Source organism: Bacillus rossius, chromosome 2 (genome assembly GCF_032445375.1).
Source record: "Bacillus rossius redtenbacheri isolate Brsri chromosome 2, Brsri_v3, whole genome shotgun sequence".
Lineage (NCBI taxonomy): Eukaryota > Metazoa > Arthropoda > Insecta > Phasmatodea > Bacillidae > Bacillus > Bacillus rossius.
Genome location: NC_086331.1, coordinates 114,917,102 through 114,935,904, shown reverse-complemented (window position 1 = coordinate 114,935,904; position 18,803 = coordinate 114,917,102). Strand labels below are relative to the sequence as shown.

General features: G+C 34.2%; 1 protein-coding gene across 3 annotated transcripts; it reads right to left on the bottom strand.

Moving 5' to 3' along the window:
- Positions 1-3,482: 3,482 nt before the first annotated feature.
- LOC134529649 (small glutamine-rich tetratricopeptide repeat-containing protein alpha-like) lies at positions 3,483-18,389 on the bottom strand. 3 transcript variants are annotated; one of them, XM_063363965.1, is made up of 6 exons: positions 18,305-18,389; positions 14,417-14,620; positions 11,678-11,850; positions 7,690-7,839; positions 6,299-6,517; positions 3,483-4,062 (listed from the first exon to the last, which is right to left on the bottom strand). In XM_063363965.1, exons 1-6 carry the CDS (start codon positions 18,308-18,310, stop codon positions 3,951-3,953), a joined length of 864 nt encoding a protein of 287 aa, XP_063220035.1. In that variant the 5' UTR covers positions 18,311-18,389; the 3' UTR covers positions 3,483-3,950. The 3 variants fall into 3 exon arrangements, with proteins under 3 accessions (XP_063220035.1, XP_063220036.1, XP_063220032.1); XM_063363966.1 differs by having other exon boundaries at positions 18,276-18,370; XM_063363962.1 differs by lacking the exon at positions 18,305-18,389 and adding an exon at positions 17,969-18,096.
- Between the last annotated feature and the right edge of the window lie 414 nt (positions 18,390-18,803).

Sequence of the window (18,803 nt, the reverse complement as noted above, 5' to 3'; positions counted from 1 at the left end):
TCTGATACAGCATACCTCGTGAGAGTGTCCTATACCAAAGTTCACTGTTGAGGTAAATTCATTTGAGCAATATAGGCCTAAATACCCTTTTTTGATGTTTTAATGGGACTTCATAATAAAAAATATGAACAGTAAGTGATGTTTTAAACATGCAACAAGTATTCAAAGTTCTTTTTTCACTACTGACTCGCTAAACAGTTACAGAAAAATTGTGTGAACAATCTAAAAAAATGGCATATTTATTTTTATAACAAGAAAAAAATATTATTTGTATTTGTTTCGTCACATGCACCAGTAGTGGAGAAAAAATAAGTAAACGTCAACAACCACAGATGGCTACAACACCACAAAACATGGACATACTATTGCGATCAATCTAACACCATGCGACACAGTATCAGCTTACTTGCTGTATGTATGCATGACAAAACAGAAATTGGGACTCCAATAAAATTTAAAAAAAAAAAACTAAAGCAAACAATGTTTCCAGATTCCAGATGAAATTAACAGGAGATGTGTTTAAATACAGTTTACATAGCTTCCATTAACAATGAAAATGCGTGAATAACTTGGGTTATAAATATGTAAGTATGAGGTGATTTAAACACTAATTTGGAATAACAGCATTAAAAAAAGTTCACATTTTCGTGATTTCACAGTATTTTGCGTTTCACGGAAATTTTCTGGATCAATATGTACAGTAGCAGGTTTTGGAAGATAAGGCAAATAGGGACTGAAATGATTGGTGAGGTTAGGTTAGGTTCGGTTAGGTTCAGTTAGGTTAACTGCATAATTAAAAGCCCAATTTTTTCTTTCATACTTTAAATACTTTAACAAACATTTTACGTATAATTATTGAAGCTAACCTAACCTACTTTTTCTTTCCCTATGTATTTGATACATGTGACAAAAAAAAAGTGGGATTCTTATCCTCATTCTTAACCTTTTAAGGACGGATCCCGAAAATATTCGTACTTTTTTTATTATGGCCGAAAATCGGGTCCCGAGAATTTTCGGAACAAAGTTCATGTCAACATGACGGGTCCCGAATTTATTCGTATAACAAAGTAAAGTGTGCTATACATCTTGTATGATGTTATCTATGGTTTGGCCCTAGAATAAAAATACCGGAACACTGTTTCGGTTATTTACATCTTCTCTACACATGTTTATCTATGGCTATTGTTTGGATCCCGACCGTGGTGTTTGGGTAAATAAACACAGTGGAGTAATTGTATTTTCGTTGCTGTTGTGGAATATTCCATAGTTGACGAAACATGTTTTAGTGTAAGTTATACTTATTTTACAGCCATAAAAACATTTTCCCGTGGGAAAGACTTGTAATTCCACACATGTTTATTTTTGTAGTTTATTGCTGTCACGAGTAAATAAAAATGTCACGTAGGACACTGCGGCCAAAAAAAACAAATCTCAGCGAAGAAATTTGTGTAAATGAAGAAAGTGAAAATGAAGACAGTGAAAGTGACTATTTCCCGAGTGAAAGTGAATGTAGCGAGACGTTTTCGGAAGAAGAAACAGATGCTGATCGGAATTGGAGGATTGGGCGGCTGGAAAAGGTGACTGCAGTCGACGGCCTGCAGGCAGACCTATGGGAAATAATGTATTTACATGGAAAGAAGGTAACTTTGTGCCCATTGTACATGCTTTTGATAATAAAATGTCTGGAATTTTGGATGACAATGTCACTGAAAATACATGCTGTCGGGAATTCTTTGAATTATTTATTTCCCCAGATATGTTAGGTAAAATAGCTGCGGAAACTAACCGGTATGCCATGGAAAACATTCTGAATATCGGTGATCCAGGAACTAGCAAACTAAGCCATGGACTGATACAGACTTTGAGGAAATGTATGTTTTTCTTGCAGTTACGTTCCTGTTCACAAGACAGAAAAAACTCTCTATGAAAGAGTACTGGTCCACTGATCCTCTCATACACACACCAATATTTGGTAACACTTTATCTCGTGACAGGTATATTCTGTTACTGAGATATTTGCATTTTTGTTTCAATGAACTGCAGCCAGTTGGAGATAGACTTTATAAAATTCAGATGGTTATCAATGACTTGAAAAGAAATATGCGTGAGGTTTATTACCCATTTCAGAACCTGGTAATTGATGAAGAACTTGTACTTTTCAAAGGTCGGCTATCATTTCAACAGTACATTCCCAGTTAAAGACATAGATTCGGCATAAAACTTTTTGTGTTATGTGATTGTGAAACAGGGTTCATCATAGACTTCATCATTTATACAGGTCAAAGCACAAACATCACCCTTTTAGATATGCTAAGTACTTCAGGGTCAGTAGTGTCAACAATGATGGCTCCATTTCTAAATAAAGGGCACACACTGTTTGTTGACAACTGGTATACCAGTCCACAGTTGTTCCAGTTTCTGCATGAAAATAAGACCAATGCTTGTGGCACTGTGCGAAAGAGCAGAAAACACATGCCGAAAGTTACCAAGAAGCTAAAGAAGGGAGAGCATGAGGCTATGCATTCACAGAACATTTTGTTTGTACGTTGGTTTGACAGAAGAGAAGTTACTTTACTGACCACAATGCATAATAATGAAATGAAGAATACGGGAAAGAAGGACAGATCAACAGGAAATGATATTCTAAAACCAAGCTGTGTTCTAGAATATAACATGAACATGGGGGGCATTGACAAATGTGACATGTTGCTTAGTTCTGTCCAGTCAGTGAGAAAAAGTACAAAATGGTACAAAAAATTATTTTTTTCATTTTGTAGACTTTGCATTGTTGAATGCATATGCACTTTACAAAATGAAAACAGGAAACAATTTGAGTCTGGCAGACTTTCAACTCAAAGTTGTCTCAGAACTCTTGGAGAAGTATGCAAAACCATCTGAGAGGACAAAGCGAGGTAGGCCATCACTGCGAGAAGCACCGACAAGACTTTTGGGGCAGCATTTTCTAGAGACAATACCACCTACTGAAAAGAAAATGCACCCTACCAAGCCATGCAGAGTTTGCTCACAAACACAATATGGGCAGAAGAAGCGAAAGGAGACGCGGTACCTGTGTGAACAATGTGCTGTTCCCCTGTGTCTGATACCATGTTTTAAGAAATATCACACACTCTCAAAGTTTTAAAATCAAAGACAGTAAATAAATTTCAACAGTAAATTAATTTTTGTATAAAATTAGCAAATTCCAAAAATTTTTAATTTTTTGTTGCCAAATTTAGTCTAATACATGTTTTTGTCACATGCCATAATCAGTACTTAAAAGGTTAACATTTGAATTCAATTTCTTATTGGAGAATAATTTGGTGTTCGTATTTAATTCGAACTAGAAAACTGATGCTTGCACAGGCCTAAATGTTGTGTTAAATCAAAGGAAAATAAAGGAATTCTCTGCCTGAGTAAGTGGTCATCATAAGCTACACATCACCCACTAAGGTCTGGAAGTTGAATAACACAAATAAACCATATTTGTTCATGTAAAAATATATACTGTCATTTCATGTATTAATGCAAAACACATTCCTATGGTATTACCAACCATACAAACTAAATCACCAATTATTTTTATCTATGTACCACCAAGTGTCACTTTTTAGACCACTCATATTTCAATTGAATTTACACATCTTGATTACGCACATTTGTTACAAATGTATATTAACACTCATAAAATAAAACATTTAGCTTTCCAATCTGCTGATGTAGTTAGCAGGAAGACTTTCACTGTCCTTAATCATCTTGAATCAAGAACAATCAGATTTGAGATTTGTCAGAAAAGTAAAGATATAGAAACCCAAAACGATGATTTAAAAAGAACAAATCATTAAACACACAACTTGTAAATCATATGGAATGTCTCAATTCCCCCGCACGAATAATCCCAACTTCTCATTGACACACGTCAGATCTAGGGGATGGCATTCCCGTCAGTTGCATCAGTCTTGTTTCCTCTCGCCCGGGCTGCGAGGTGGCAGCAGGCTCTGGTCAGCCTCCCCCCCCAGCTGCCGAGCTATCTCCGGGTAGAGCTGCTCGGCCAAGCGACGGCCTCTGAAAGTTATTGCACAGCACACTTGTGAGTACAGACAACATCAAACCTACCCTTCATTTGCAATAGCTAGTGACACCATTATTTGGTTTTATTTTTAGGTCAATTTCGCTATTAAAACAAGAGCTTTCGGTGTTATTGTTTTTTTAATATTTTTATATATTGTCTTTATTCATGAAGATAGTACTTATTCAACAAATAGAAAAATTTAATACTTTTCAATACCTATTTCAACAAAATATATACATGATGCAATTTTATAACAAAATAATTTGAAATGAGAATGTCTGGGACAGAACTAATCAGAAAAGTGAAAATAAGCCCGCAAATTTTTATGCAGTCACAAAATGTGCCAATGTCATTAATTAATGAGAGATGCAAGATCAAACAGTATAAAATTAATATTTTACAAATAATTTAGTCCCTTTTGGCACAAACTTTGTGCTAAATAAATTAAATTCGTTGAATTTACTATCTTAAAAGATTACTCTTTTTTAAAATTTGAGTTAAGTTTTGTCAAATTGTTGGCTGATATTGTCGTAGTTGTATTTTAGTGCTGAATGGTGAAATAAATAGCATTTTGGCGTTATATGGTGTAATGACCTGCTTTTTGGTGTTATTTCAGTTTTATCACAATTCACCATATCACCTTGTCCCTAGCAATAGCACACAAACAGCATGGAGATAGAACAGTTGAAAACGAATAGTACAGAAGTCTAAGCTGCATTCACACACAACACAGCAGTTCCAAACATTCATTTTTCTTTAAATTTAATGTCAAAATTTTTAGTTTCAAACTTTTGAATTTCATCAGTTATTATTAAAGTCATGATGCTGTTGTTTACCAAAATACAAACATTTAATCACACCCCTTTGTTTTAACAACAAGCAATGATACCACGAAGAATTTTCTCGCAAATAATAACCATGTTTCTTTGCATAATCTTCACACATTTTATGCTAACATCAAATTTGAAAAGTTAGGGTAAGACTTCTATGCAAGAAAAGCATTTTTGTTGAGGTTAATTTTTTTATAACAACAAAACTGTTGCATGGAAATTACAAAAAAAGCAGAGTATACCAAAGCACGCTAAACAATAAAAATTAATTAGCCATTCAACAAAAACATATTTTGTGTCAACTTAGTTCAAAACGAAATCTGTGAGCCCAATGTGAGGCAGAACTAACGTAGCTTACCAATAACTATCATCGTCATAGAACAAACTAACCACGAAAGGAGAGTGCGCATGTTGCATGCAATTGGCAAGCCGTCAATATTAGATTAAGTGAGCACTCTCTATACAGGCATCAATGTAACGAAACATACGGATTTAGAGAAGCACGTGCCCCCACAGAAGGGTAAAATATGCACTCGATAACATGACTTCTGAAGTAATAAATAGATTATTATATTAGGTTCAGACTACCGGTGCCCCACCAGGAAGTCCAAATCGGAGTAGTGTCTTGATTAAAATGGTAGGCAGTAAACACACTTACCTGTTTGGAAAACCAATTGTTTTGATTAAAATACTCTCTTATGAAAAAAATGTATGTTACTAGCGCTGTATTAATTAGCACTCTGTTTTAATGGAACGAGGTAGGGCGTTACTTTGAGGGAGGTGTTACAGTGTTTGTCTAGATAGTCGGGACGAAAAATTTTTTTTCTTGACATTGCTTTAACCGTGTTTTTCAGTTATTTGTGGCCCCCTTGCCAGAAATTACCCCGGATAATCAGGAGTCAACTGTAGTAGGTAGGTAACATTAGATTAGAAATTAAGTTTCACAAATCTTTAACTATTGATTTTTTGGTATGTTGTCTATTAAAAGACCCACTACTATGCATAATTAGATTACACATAACTAGTTTTTAAATTTCTCTTTCAGAAACTCTATTTTACACTACTCAACAAGACAAACTCAACTAATTAAAATGCAGGAAATAAAATAAAGATAAAATAAGGGTAAAATGGGGTGTATGGATGGTGGAATAAATGGAAGGAAACATTAATGTTTTTTACTGTTTTACATTAGGTACTTAGAAAATTTTAAATATGATGAATTATTGCCAAATGAATAAACAAAATTTTGGCATATTTTATATTAATCTAAATAAATAACTTAAAGAGAGAGAAATATTTATTTTTGGCTAACCATATCTTACCACAATTCATATTCAGTAAGCATATGCATTTTTAAACTCGCATACCCACAAAAAAAAAAAGATGAAACAATACTTACAAGACGTTCATTGAAGGGTCTTGAAACATCTCTTGAGCAAATGCAAACAAGTCAGGATTATTGAATGGTGGTGGCAAATTTGGTGGTTGTGCCAGATTTAGCATTTCATCAACAGTCTTCACATTGTTCTGATAACTTGAATTGTTTGGTTCCAAGGTCAAGGCTTTCTGGTAATATTCTTTGGCTTTCTTGTAATTTTTTAGGGAGGTATATGCCATTCTAAATAACATTATTGAAATAAAAACATATAAAACCCATTATCTAGAATCTTAGCTTAGCAACTCAAAACCATAAAAACATTATCATTTTTAAAAAAAAGTAAAAAAAACTGATATGAAATAATATTTAAATTTCATTCACAACAGGAACTATTTAACATATTTGTTCTTAAGAGTGATCCTTTTGTTAGGTGTATGCAAATTAATGGAGAATTAAACACATTTTTACTACATTGTAGAGCTTTTTTGTACATCCTGGGTTTTCAGTGACATAAAACAAAGCTATGCAATAGAATACTAATTGTTCATAATATTTCTTTAGTGCGTATCAACATTTACATAATGTTTCAATGAATATACTTACAATCAAATTATCATTACAGATGAATAAGTCAGCACCAATAATTTATATTATTAATATTTATCTCTTCAATAAACTACTTACTAAAACACAAATTTATTATTTGCGACTTTTTAAAAAGTTTTTACAAATTCCCTGACCACTGATTTTATCCCTGAACATTTTCTCCAACACAAAGAAGATTTTCCTGACAAGTGGACATCCTGTGCAGAAGCAAATTATAGTATGGTTGGTTGTTTGCTCAATATATCGCAATCTCATGCAATGCCGAGATGAATAAAATTAAAACTTGGCCACAGGTTATTGTAAGGCATAACCTGCGGAATAAAGGTAGAGAGATAAACCTATCAACTATTCCTAAACCAGCAAGAAAATTTTTCATGCCTAAATAATATTTAAACCAGCCAGAAAATTACATTAGACTTGCTAGTCAGACAAACTGATTAATAATTATTTTTTATAGCTGTACATTTTTGCATATCTTTATGTCTTGCCCACAGCACAAACACAACAGATAGACAGATATGGCAAAATTACTGTGATAAGAGAAGGAATCTCCCATGCCTTTGGTAAGGATCCATTCTTAAATTTGCCTGGAATGATTTTGGAAGCCATGGAAAATCCAAATCAGAATCACCATACAAGGATTCAAACCAGTGTCCTCCTAAATGTAAGTGCAGTGTTTTGTTTTATCAATGTGTCATTTAATTTGGTGATCAATAAATAGACAATGACATTCAAATGCAAAAAGTCAAGCAAATAAAATGTGTTATATTATTTCCTAAGATTGATAATATTTTTGAACTACACACCCAAGTCGTGCATATGCTTTGCTGTAATGTGGATCAATTCTTAGTGCAGTGTTACAGTCACTTATTGCAGAGTGATGGTCTTCAAGTTTCATGTAAGCAGCCGCCCTGTTGCAGTAGTATACTGCATTACTGTTATCCACCTGAATGGCCCTGTAAATGAAGTACATACATTTTAGCAAGCATTATTCAACATTATTTTAATTTGTTTGCAAATTGACAGCACTATTCACTAAAAAAAACATTTCACTACAGCAGTATTTTCTCAGATATATTTTATTAATTCATGAAAGTTATTATTAAAGCTAAATTATTTTTACAACTCCTTTTTGAAGTGATACTCTTTGCTGAGGGGGTAAACATTTTTCAACATTACGAAAATTCCGATCGCATGAGGGGAATAGTTACATACGTGGTGGGGGAACTGGTAGAGCAAGAAAGTGCATCAGCAGCGACGCCACTCCAACGCTAGCGGTCGATTGGGAAGATGGCAAAAAAAGGGAGAGGGAGGAATAGGTAGGTACATAGCGGAGCCTGCTATATGTTAATTATAACGGCCATAATGGGAGACAGCAGGGGAAAAGTAGAAATGACGCTGCAGTGATGCAACGGAATTCTCGTAACGCTGCTTGTGTTTGTCTAGTACTCAGTTTTCGTAACGGCTGACGAGTGACACTGCCATATTTCTTTTACTTTATTTAAAGAATCTACTATTTATTTATTCACATGGAAAAGAATTATTGATTTATGCAATTGAGTTTATAATTATCATTCATTTTCATGTGGATAGTTTGATTGAAAATGAAAATAATTTATCTATACCTAAAAAGCAAGAAATTTCACTTCTGTTGTACATGGACTCCACACGTACGATTTTTCTTTTCTTTCTTTCTATTATTTTGGCCACGCAATAAGGAATCTTGTTAAATTTCAGAAGTCCATGTTACCTCTTCACGTTACCTAACCAAGTGGTCTGTACATCTGTCAGGGTAGTTACTTCATGATTCAATAGCATCTATTAAATATAAATGGGAAATTAAATTTTATAAGTCTAAGTCTTACATTTTGAGAGGTAAGTTTGATATTTAATTGTATTTTACATCTAACTGCACTTAATATGAGCAAATAGCTAAATAAAATTTTAAAAAATATTTGTATAAGATGCTTGTAAGTTAAATGCAGTTGGTTTTTCAGTATACGACTATGCATGGTTTACCATAATCTCTTTGTCATGTTGGAAAAATACCATTTAGAAGCTTACAAAAACAACCTCAACAACAGTTCAGCATGTGTCAATTAGAACTCTGCATAGTTTCTTCTTGCCTTTTAATGAGAACTAGATACGTACTACTTCCACTTGTAAACTACTACTGATGCTATTTGCAATAAACATGTTATGCTGCTCAAACAGAAGAGATATTTCTTTTGACAACATATTAGTTGAGAACATGAAATATATGTGACAGAGGAAACAATTATTGCAAGTTCAGAATACAAAACGCGTAAGGAGATCAATAAGTAGAAGTAAACAGCGAATCACTAAAGGAATTCAAATGGACAATTTGCATAGCCAAACACAATAAATTTACAAAAAGAGGTGTGAGTACTTTGGAATCGGGTTAGAAATTGTATTTTTTTTATTTAACACTTAACTAATTTAAAACTTATTGTAACAAAAATGATTTAATAAATACACAGCATTCAATATTAATATAAACATGTGTATAATATTATTTAATTTACTAAAATAAATGAGAATAATTTAATTATTTATTACATAATAATGTAATGATTTATAATGCAATAAAATATATATAACCTCACTTATATAAATTAACTTGAAAAAACATTTGAAAAATGTTATAATCATAAACTAATATTCGCAATAAATAAATGTTCATAGTCATAGCTTTTATCTGGTGTTAATCTCTGTAAAAAGACGCCTCGCTCCGAGGGGTAAGAAATGGTATTGTACTATGATTGGCTGAGAGTATGGCACCTGTTTCGTCCTCAGGATGATATGCAACTGCACGTAGTTTCTGTCAGTCAATGTCTGGATGAGGTACCGATATGCAGCGTATTGGACATTGGCTCACAAAGTATAAGATTATGTAGTTGAAGACAGCATTTTGTGGCTGTGGTATGGGCGCTACCGTACATAATCCACAGGTTTTTTCGTGTTTGGAACTTTAAACCAGACCACAGTCGTCGGTAATCGCTCACAATCAGGCTCAAGTGATCGCAGCTTTGTTCCGAAGATATAGCGAGTTCACATGTAACCATGGGACTTAATTACGAACTGTCAAATTAAGAGTTATAATTTCGGTACTTGCTAACAGTCGACATGTGTTTGCTTTCGAAGACAAAGAAGAGGTTATGTGAGAAAGGTTGTATGTTCTACCTGTACTGTGTTTTGTGGTCGCAAGAGGGTTACCTCCCTGACTTGTGAATTGTTTTTCGAGTCTTAATAAAATATTACATTACTATCAGTCTGGTGTTAACTTATATAAATTTGGCATCCAAATCATTTTTTTTTGCAAGTGTTATATGCATGTTGACTTCAGACCAAATTTTGAGCTAGCCGAGGTGGTCTGGGATGTGATAAAGTGATTACTTATCTATTAGGTAGCCTATGTGAAGTGTGATGAACTAAATAACACCGGTCAAAAGAAACTTTTAAACATTTTGAAGCAGAGATTAAAGGGAACTTCCACAAAGATATTAAAATTTTCAGATGGGTTTAGTGCACAATATAAACACAAGAAGAACTTTCTAAACTTGTGCCACCCCAAGAAACACTTTCTTATTGATGGAGTTTGGCATTTTTCAGCAACAGCACATGGGAAAATGCCATGCGATGGTATTCGAGGCACCATTAAGGGATTGGCAGCACATTAAGTTTTCAAGAGCCATATGAAAACCAAATAATGACTCCAAGAAGAGTCCATGATTGGACTAAAGAAACTCTAATGATTGGGCGAAAGAACCGTTAACAGTGACAGATGGTGGCTGGATAATTTTTTTGGCATAAGATGAAAAGATACATGAATTCAAACTGACATTTCTACAACCTGCAAGATCATTCTCCATCCAAGTTTCCATAGCATCCAAAGAGAAATCAAGGCACTTCAATATAGACTCCCAGGTTAGCCTACTTGTATCATTTGTATAAGTGCTACATGTTACATTTGGTTAGCAGCCTTATAAAATGTATAAATTAAAATTCTTACGTCTTTGTAGGCAAGTACTCAAAACATCAATTTCTGTACTTTAGAGTGGTTAAAGGTGAATAAATGAACAAAAATTGGTACTATTAAATACCTGCTCTTAATGTAGGTATACCACAGATTTATGCCTTATATGTCATGAACCCATAATGATCCCAAAATGATTTTTAATACGTAAAATAAGAATGGTGCATTTTCCATTATATTTTTTTTGTATTTTTGAATGAAGCAACCTGTATCGAGTTGTATATCATATGAAACCCCATTAAAAAAACTTTAAAATGGGAACAATTTGAGTTTTCTAAATTCTACTGTTCCAGAATAACAAATATTTTTCTAGATCACTAAGATGCAAAATTTGGGTTATTTTTAAATTTTGTAAATTAATTGAAAAAAAAAAAAACATTTACTTAAAAATTCTAAAAAAAAAATATATTTTTTATTTACTTCATGCAGGTTAACTATTAACAAAAAATCATTGAAATCTAAGAGGATCAGTTAAAATGTGTGTACTGATTTGATATGGAATCACCCGCACACAGACAGACAGACAGACAGACAGACAGACAGACAGACAGACAGACAGACAGACAGACAGACAGACAGACAGACAGACAGACAGAATGAGGTTTCAAACTTGCATTGGAAGTTAAAAAATAAAAGAACATTTAACAATACTATCCTTACCATACATAGCATTAATACTACTTCAGCAGGAAAGCTCAAAGAAACAATAATTATTATTGAAAAAATTTATCACTCACTTTGTATATAAATCCAATGCTTTTATGTAATCGCCTTGTTTCATTGAAGAGTTTCCATCCTCTTTTAGCTTTTCTGCTGCCGACTTCTGGAGAGGATCTGCCTGGAATGAAAGACTACTCGCTTTGTGCTCGTGCTCATTACCATCCCCATAGCTATTCAGGAACTTCTCGAACTGCAACAAAAAATCACTCCATAATATTTTTGACAAAAAATACCATTTGGCCATAAAAAATAGCTTTACTGTCTTCAATTACAGAAATATATATACCCTAAATATGATGTAGAAGCTATATCAATAAGACACTAACATTTATTGACACATTAGCTAACAAATAACTGAAAACAACTAAATAAAAAATTGTTATTTTATACCTAAACACAATATTATGGCATTAAGTTGCATGCGTACTCATCAGGAGACAAAAGGTAGCCACACTGACTAACATAAAATATTAAACACTTACAAGACATTGTGGAAATGAATGCACATGTTAAAATGTCATGTGACTCTAGTGTAATGATAATTAGACCAAATGGAAATGGAAATGAAATGAATTAGGCTCAATGTCTCCTTGACATTAGGGCATTATAAAATACGAAGGGTGATGTGAGAATTAGCAATAACAAAATGAATTGATGGGAGAAATGAGTACCCACAATCTCATTGCAACATTCTCCACATTTCCCAGTTGCAAAACATTCGGGGTGGATGCCACAATAATCAAAACTGGATCACCTTGGTGGGAGGCAAGCAGTCTGACAACTCCACTACTGTGGCCCCCAAAAAACACTGGAGTAGACAGCACGTGCATACAGCTAGTACCCTATCAGTTGGCCCACAACTGGTATAGCTGGCTCTTGAAACACTTTGCAGATTGGCACGGAATCAGAGCTTTTACCACACAAGTACCACAGGAGACTGATCAGGAGACCTTGCTGGCCATTGGAGGACAGGCAGTCCGTGACACACTTTGTGTGTTTGGATGAGAGTAGCTTGGTTGAGCAACTGAACCAGGATGCAGTATGTGGTTAACAACGTGCCCTTATGCCATCAGGGCTGCTGGATCCCCATACCCTATGTTTCCCTACAATATGATGTATTCAGTGATGTTCCCTCACTTTGTTGACTTACTTAGTGTCTCTCTGCATACGCTCATAATAGCTCAATAATCCTGATTGCTCTACTAATTGTCTATAATGATTATTATAGACAATGCAATTCTAATTATTTTATCATACATCTATTATTAGTATGTATTCGTACCAAATTACTCTTAGCCCATTTTTTATGGGTTAAACTTTTTTTATCAGTGTATAAGGCACTGAAGTTATAATTTTATGATTACTATACCAAAATCTGACAGTGTATGAACTTCAGTGTTGCCAAGTTAGCTACAGAAAAATAGGTTGTAAAGATTTGTGTATCAAAACATTGGCTAACACCTTTTCACTAAAACAAAATTCTAACCAAAAAACTTATCATTGGCAGTGATTCTTTATACTGTTACGAATGTGAGAGACCAAATGTTACTATTTGATTGCTGGGATAAACTCCACACAGTTTAGTATCAATTCATCATTAATGAATTCAATTATTAAATATAAGTTACTTAAAGTAAACAGGACTAGTTTTAAAATTTGGAATTCTATATTATCAAGATGATGTGCCCAAATTTAATAGGTGGCAGGGAATACTAAAACAACACTGCAAAGATAGAGGCGTGATCAGTAGTGCGCAACCTTCAATTACACACGAACCTAGGTTTCGCTCCAATGGCTGAGAGGACGCACACTCGCAGTGCAGTGATGTATTATGTTCGTGCACTCCATTTGAAGTAGGGCGACAAGCATGACGCAGACTTTTAGAGCAAGCCAGACGCACTAGCAATCAGGAGTCCGGTGTACAGCACAGTGAATGGTGATGGTGGTACATTTACACGTTTGGCTTTGAGGGATAAGTACCGTGTACTCTAATGCCGACCTCCACTTACTTCAACATATCTTACCAGCTGCACCAGCTAAGAGAAAAACCACTGATTTCTTTATGACTGTGTCCCAGCCCACTCAACACGTACTGTGACACCAACTCAGCTACACATTTCCTGGATGATGGTGAGGCATGGTGGTCCAGCCATGGGCACTCTCCCCTCCCCCCTTCAACCGCCACTGTCAGACATAAAAATCTCTGAACTCATTCCCAAAAACACGCCTACGTGATACGTCATGCCAGGTGAGATAATTGTGGAATACAACCATGCATTACAATAACGTGCAAACTTCTGCATGATGTGCCACAAACATTCAAAAGTGTGTGTGGCAACATAATTCAACACTTTAATGCCTGTGTTGAGATTGGGGGGGGGGGGGGGGGGGGGGGGGGGGCGGTTGGGACTTAAAAGATCTGTTGTGATGGTGAAACATGTTAGTTACCACAAACCTGCGCTTGCGCCAAGCAAACCTGTAATCTAAATCACCCTGTTCCCACTGTGCTGTGATCACACATCCTCTCAGCCAATGGAGTGATGCCTAGATACGTGCAAAATTACAATTTTGTGCTTCTCTTTGCAACTGTAATTTTGCCGAGTTGCAGTTACAGACATATGTTCCGTAATAAAAAAAATGCTTGTTTTATCGTACCCTGCCAACCATTAAATTTAGACTTAGGACTTTCGGAACACTGTGTAAAGTTCAGCATAGCATTTAAAAAGTTAATTTACTACTAAGATACAGCTAGTTACCTGCTCAAAAAAACTACGGGGAGCTTTTTTAACATCTTCAGTACTATCTCTGGATATGCCATAGGCATTCTGAAGGCACTCAATTGCTACTTCAATACTCTCACATGACTCTCCTTCAAGTCCACCACTTCGAATATCATTTCTCAGATAGTCAATTATAATTTGTATGTTATTCTTCTTAGTGGTATTTGAAGACATCATGATCTGCAAGAAAATAAACTTCCTATACAATATACACAAACAAAGTAAAAACTAAGGTATTTCTGGGGGAAAAATAAATTGTATTTTAGAATATAAATTATGCTTGATCATTCTGTAAAATGGCATTGCAACATTGCAGGACTTTTTTACCTACAAAGGATGGCATTTATAAGTAGTTTTTTATATAAATATTAGTGCCATATTCAATAGGTACAGCAAATAATGTTCACACCATTGTCATTTATGTGTTTTAAATATTTCTATACATTGTTAATTTCACATAGTTTATTGTTTTTGTTAGTTGATTTGTGTTTTTGAAAGTAAAGAGTATGAATCAGAAACAGAGTGTAGACCATCAAAAATATATTGTTATAGACATTCGAAAATTCTTTAAATCTTTTGATGGTAGTGAGAGAGATTTTGGTAGGCAGTGGTGCGTTTAATAATGATTTTACAGAGGCATTATTGGGTCATTCCTGTGATATTACTTATTTATTTAAATGTTTAATTGAATTAATATTAAAACACATACTTTTTGATGAATGTAATTATCTGCACAAGCAATGCCAAGCATTGATATTGACTGAAAAAAAGGTGAAATTTTAATGCGTAGTGAATTTTATTATTATACTTTGTCATCGGATGTGTTAAATTTTCTGCAAAGGGTATGTTTTTGCAGTAATGTAGTAACCATAGTTAAAAGAAAAGGTTGGATAGGTTAAACCAGTTAGATAAATTATATAAATTTTTTTTTATTAAAATCCTTGCAAAAATGTTTTTTTTTGTTTTTGTTTTTCTCCCACGGAGATAAGTTATTGACATTAAGATGAAATGTTAGTAAGGTTAGGTCAGTTTTAAAAATATATAAAATTGTTAGTACATCATGAAAATCATCACAAAAATTATTTTTGATTTTTCTTTTCCAAGAGCGTAGATTTTCAATGTTTTAGACAATTGAGCTGAAGAAAAGGTTGGTTGGTTTAGGCCAGCAACATTTAAAATTCACATATAATTGTTCAAACGTATAAATTCTTGCAAAATAATTATTTATTCCCAATGAAGTAATTTCCTAAAATAAGCCCTATTCCCAAAATTATTTTTAGCTAATTCTGAACATGGGTAAATATGTATTGTACGGATTAGCGCCAAAAAAAATCGTACAAATATGAAATAACTTTCATTATATGCTCTATTACGTCCTCTTTTCAAAACCGCCTGCGGAGATTAAAAATTCCAATTACTTTTGGAGATATCGCCGTTCTTATTTTGCAATACAAGCCCTATGTAATCATTCAACAGACGCCATTTTATATTTTGCCGTGTGTGCGTGAATGCCTAAATAACAGAAATTTTCCATTATGTAAGGTTAGTTACATGATAAATACTTCAAAATAAACGGAAATTAAAAATAATATCAATTAATTTTACTTGTATAGTTTTAAGTATTTATAATGTAACTGACCTGACATAACAAAACGGGACAAAGGTAGATTAGGTCAGGTCAGCTACAGTATAAATACTTTGAAACTGAACGGACATTAAAAATAATAAAAATTAATTTTAATGGTTGTTTAGTTTTAAAGTATTTATAATGTAGCTGACCTGACCTAACAAACCGGGAAAAAGGATGAACAGTAGGAACTCACGTAATTTTCTTTTTACGTGATGTAGTCGTTCAACTACGTCGTGAAAAAAAAAAAATCATACTTGTAAACAAGCAACAATGGTGAACGCGGGAAGCCTACGATTCACTCATCCTTCTGGACATACCCGAATACTCACGTTGGCAAGCCTTCTTTCAACAAACGAGAGGAAAACGCCCGATCGTGCATCTTCGGTTTTTTTTGTTTATTGTAAATAAATATGCAACTCATGAAAACTAATGGTCAATTAGGTTATGATAGCTACATTATAAATACTTCAAAACATTGTGGATGGTTGATTTGGTTAGGATAGCTACATTAAAAATACTGTGAAATCATGTAAACGGTTTCCTAGCGCAGTTATTTGCTAAGCAACCATAAAATGATTTAACAGTTTTTTTAATGTAGCTATACTTACCTAATATAACCAACCATCCACAACGTTTTAAAGTATTTTTAATTACTTCTTGCTAATTTTAAGAAAAGAAGACTTGCCAACGTGAGTATTCGGGTATGTCCAGAAGGATGTGTGAATCGTAGGCTTCCCGCTGAACGCCGCATCAGTGCTCAGCATGAAAATTAAAAAATTCCATATCTCCTAAAGTATTTGGAATTTCTGATCTCCGCCGGGTTTAATGAAAAGAGGAAGTTAAAGAGCACAGAATAAAGGTATTTTCGGATTTTTAAAAATTTTTTTAAAAAAAATCACCAAAAAATGAATATTAAAAAATTCGATATTTCCAAAAGTAATTGGAATTTTTTATCTCCGCAGGCGGTTCTGAAAAGAGGACGTAAGATAGCATATAATGAAAGTTATTTCATATTTGTACGATTTTTTTTTGCGCTAATCCGTACAATACATATTTACCTGAACATGGAGTTTTTCAGCACAAATTATGTTCCTTAATTTTCCCGCAGTAAAATAGTGCAAGTCTTCCATCAAACCTTTTTCAACACGTGTGTGGCTTAAAAAAACTAAGTGCTTGATAATGGTTGTATGGAGACCAAAATACATCTGCAAAAGTTGAATTCACTGAAAATAAAATTGTGCCTTCTTCCTAAGTAACACACAACAATGTCAAAGGGTGAAAAAAATACAATAGATCATAATGAATATTTAAGAAGTTTCACAACCTTCCAAAGCTTACTTCACATTACTGTAGGATCATGCCATCAGGATCTTTCGACATACTGAACTAAAACAGGATCAAGTCAACAGGATAATGCCATCAGGATCAAGCTTTCAGGATTCAGTGATAAATTTCAATATATGAAATGGAAGAATTAGCATATTTTTAATTCTCCATAGTTGGCAACAGTTGTGCCAAACATACAGATAAACGATCGCTGGTAAACATGACTGGCGAGGGCAGTGTGAAAACACAGGTATCGTAACGCAAGCTGTAAACCATTATTTTTCACGAACCAGTAGGAATTAAGAAACCTTATTTTCAGGGTAATTTTAGGAACGTCTTTAGTATTTGAAAAACATACTTTCAGTTTTTATTTACTTTTCGTTCCCCGAAGTTGCCACGTTCGATGCTGTTATAGTAATGTAAGCTATAACCTTTTTGTTTTTCACAAACTAGTAGTAATTAAGAAACCATCCCTTGTGGGTAAATTTAGGAACATGTGTAGTGTGTGAAAACCTTGTTTTCCGATTTTTTTTTTCTTTCCGTTCTAAAAAGCCGCGACGTCCGATAATTACGAATGAGCTTTTTTCCCACGTAGGCGATGTTGTTTGAAACATGATCGATCGGTTATGTAACTTAATATATTATACATTACAGAAAAACGTTTGTACGTCTGAATTATTTAAAAGTTAATAATAACACAACTCATTAGCCTATCTCTAAAAAGTCTACATATTAACTCGTCACAACCGTTTTCCTACATAAAGAAAAAGTTCGTTTTCACAACTTTATACACAACGCAAACACCAATCGAATTTCCATTTCAAATCTGAAGAATATGACTACAGAAAATAATGAATTTACTGTTCGTTTCTAACTTACGAATTAAACAGCTGACACACTTCTCCTACCTCCATGTTTTGTACACACAGATGTAGTCGCGGGTTAACAACTTTTCACACACATTTGGCACACACGAATGAAGTTACGTTCCGAAATGGCTCTCCGAAAGTATTCGTTGGTAAACGAATTAACGACAATAGTGCGGAAAATTTAAAAGAAGGTTTTATGCATTTATCTATATATAAAATTATAATCACAATAATTTCTACTGGAGAAGTTAAAGCGAAATGCGCAGCGCACTAACCATATAAAATGCATTATAAACAATGTACAGCCCTTACCATAAATGTATTGATGCCACCCGTCGGTGCTCTTCTCGTCGCACAGGTGATGGACATATGGGTAGAAACATGTGTGACGAACGCACCAATGAGCGCAGTGTTGTGCAGATGTGAGCTATACATGAAAGCTGCAAAGAGAGCACCGCTACCGGCCATGTTGGCAAGATCACTCCGCCGGGTCTGGCAAGACACGCCGAACTAAGCAAAAGGGTTTATGTATTTCTTT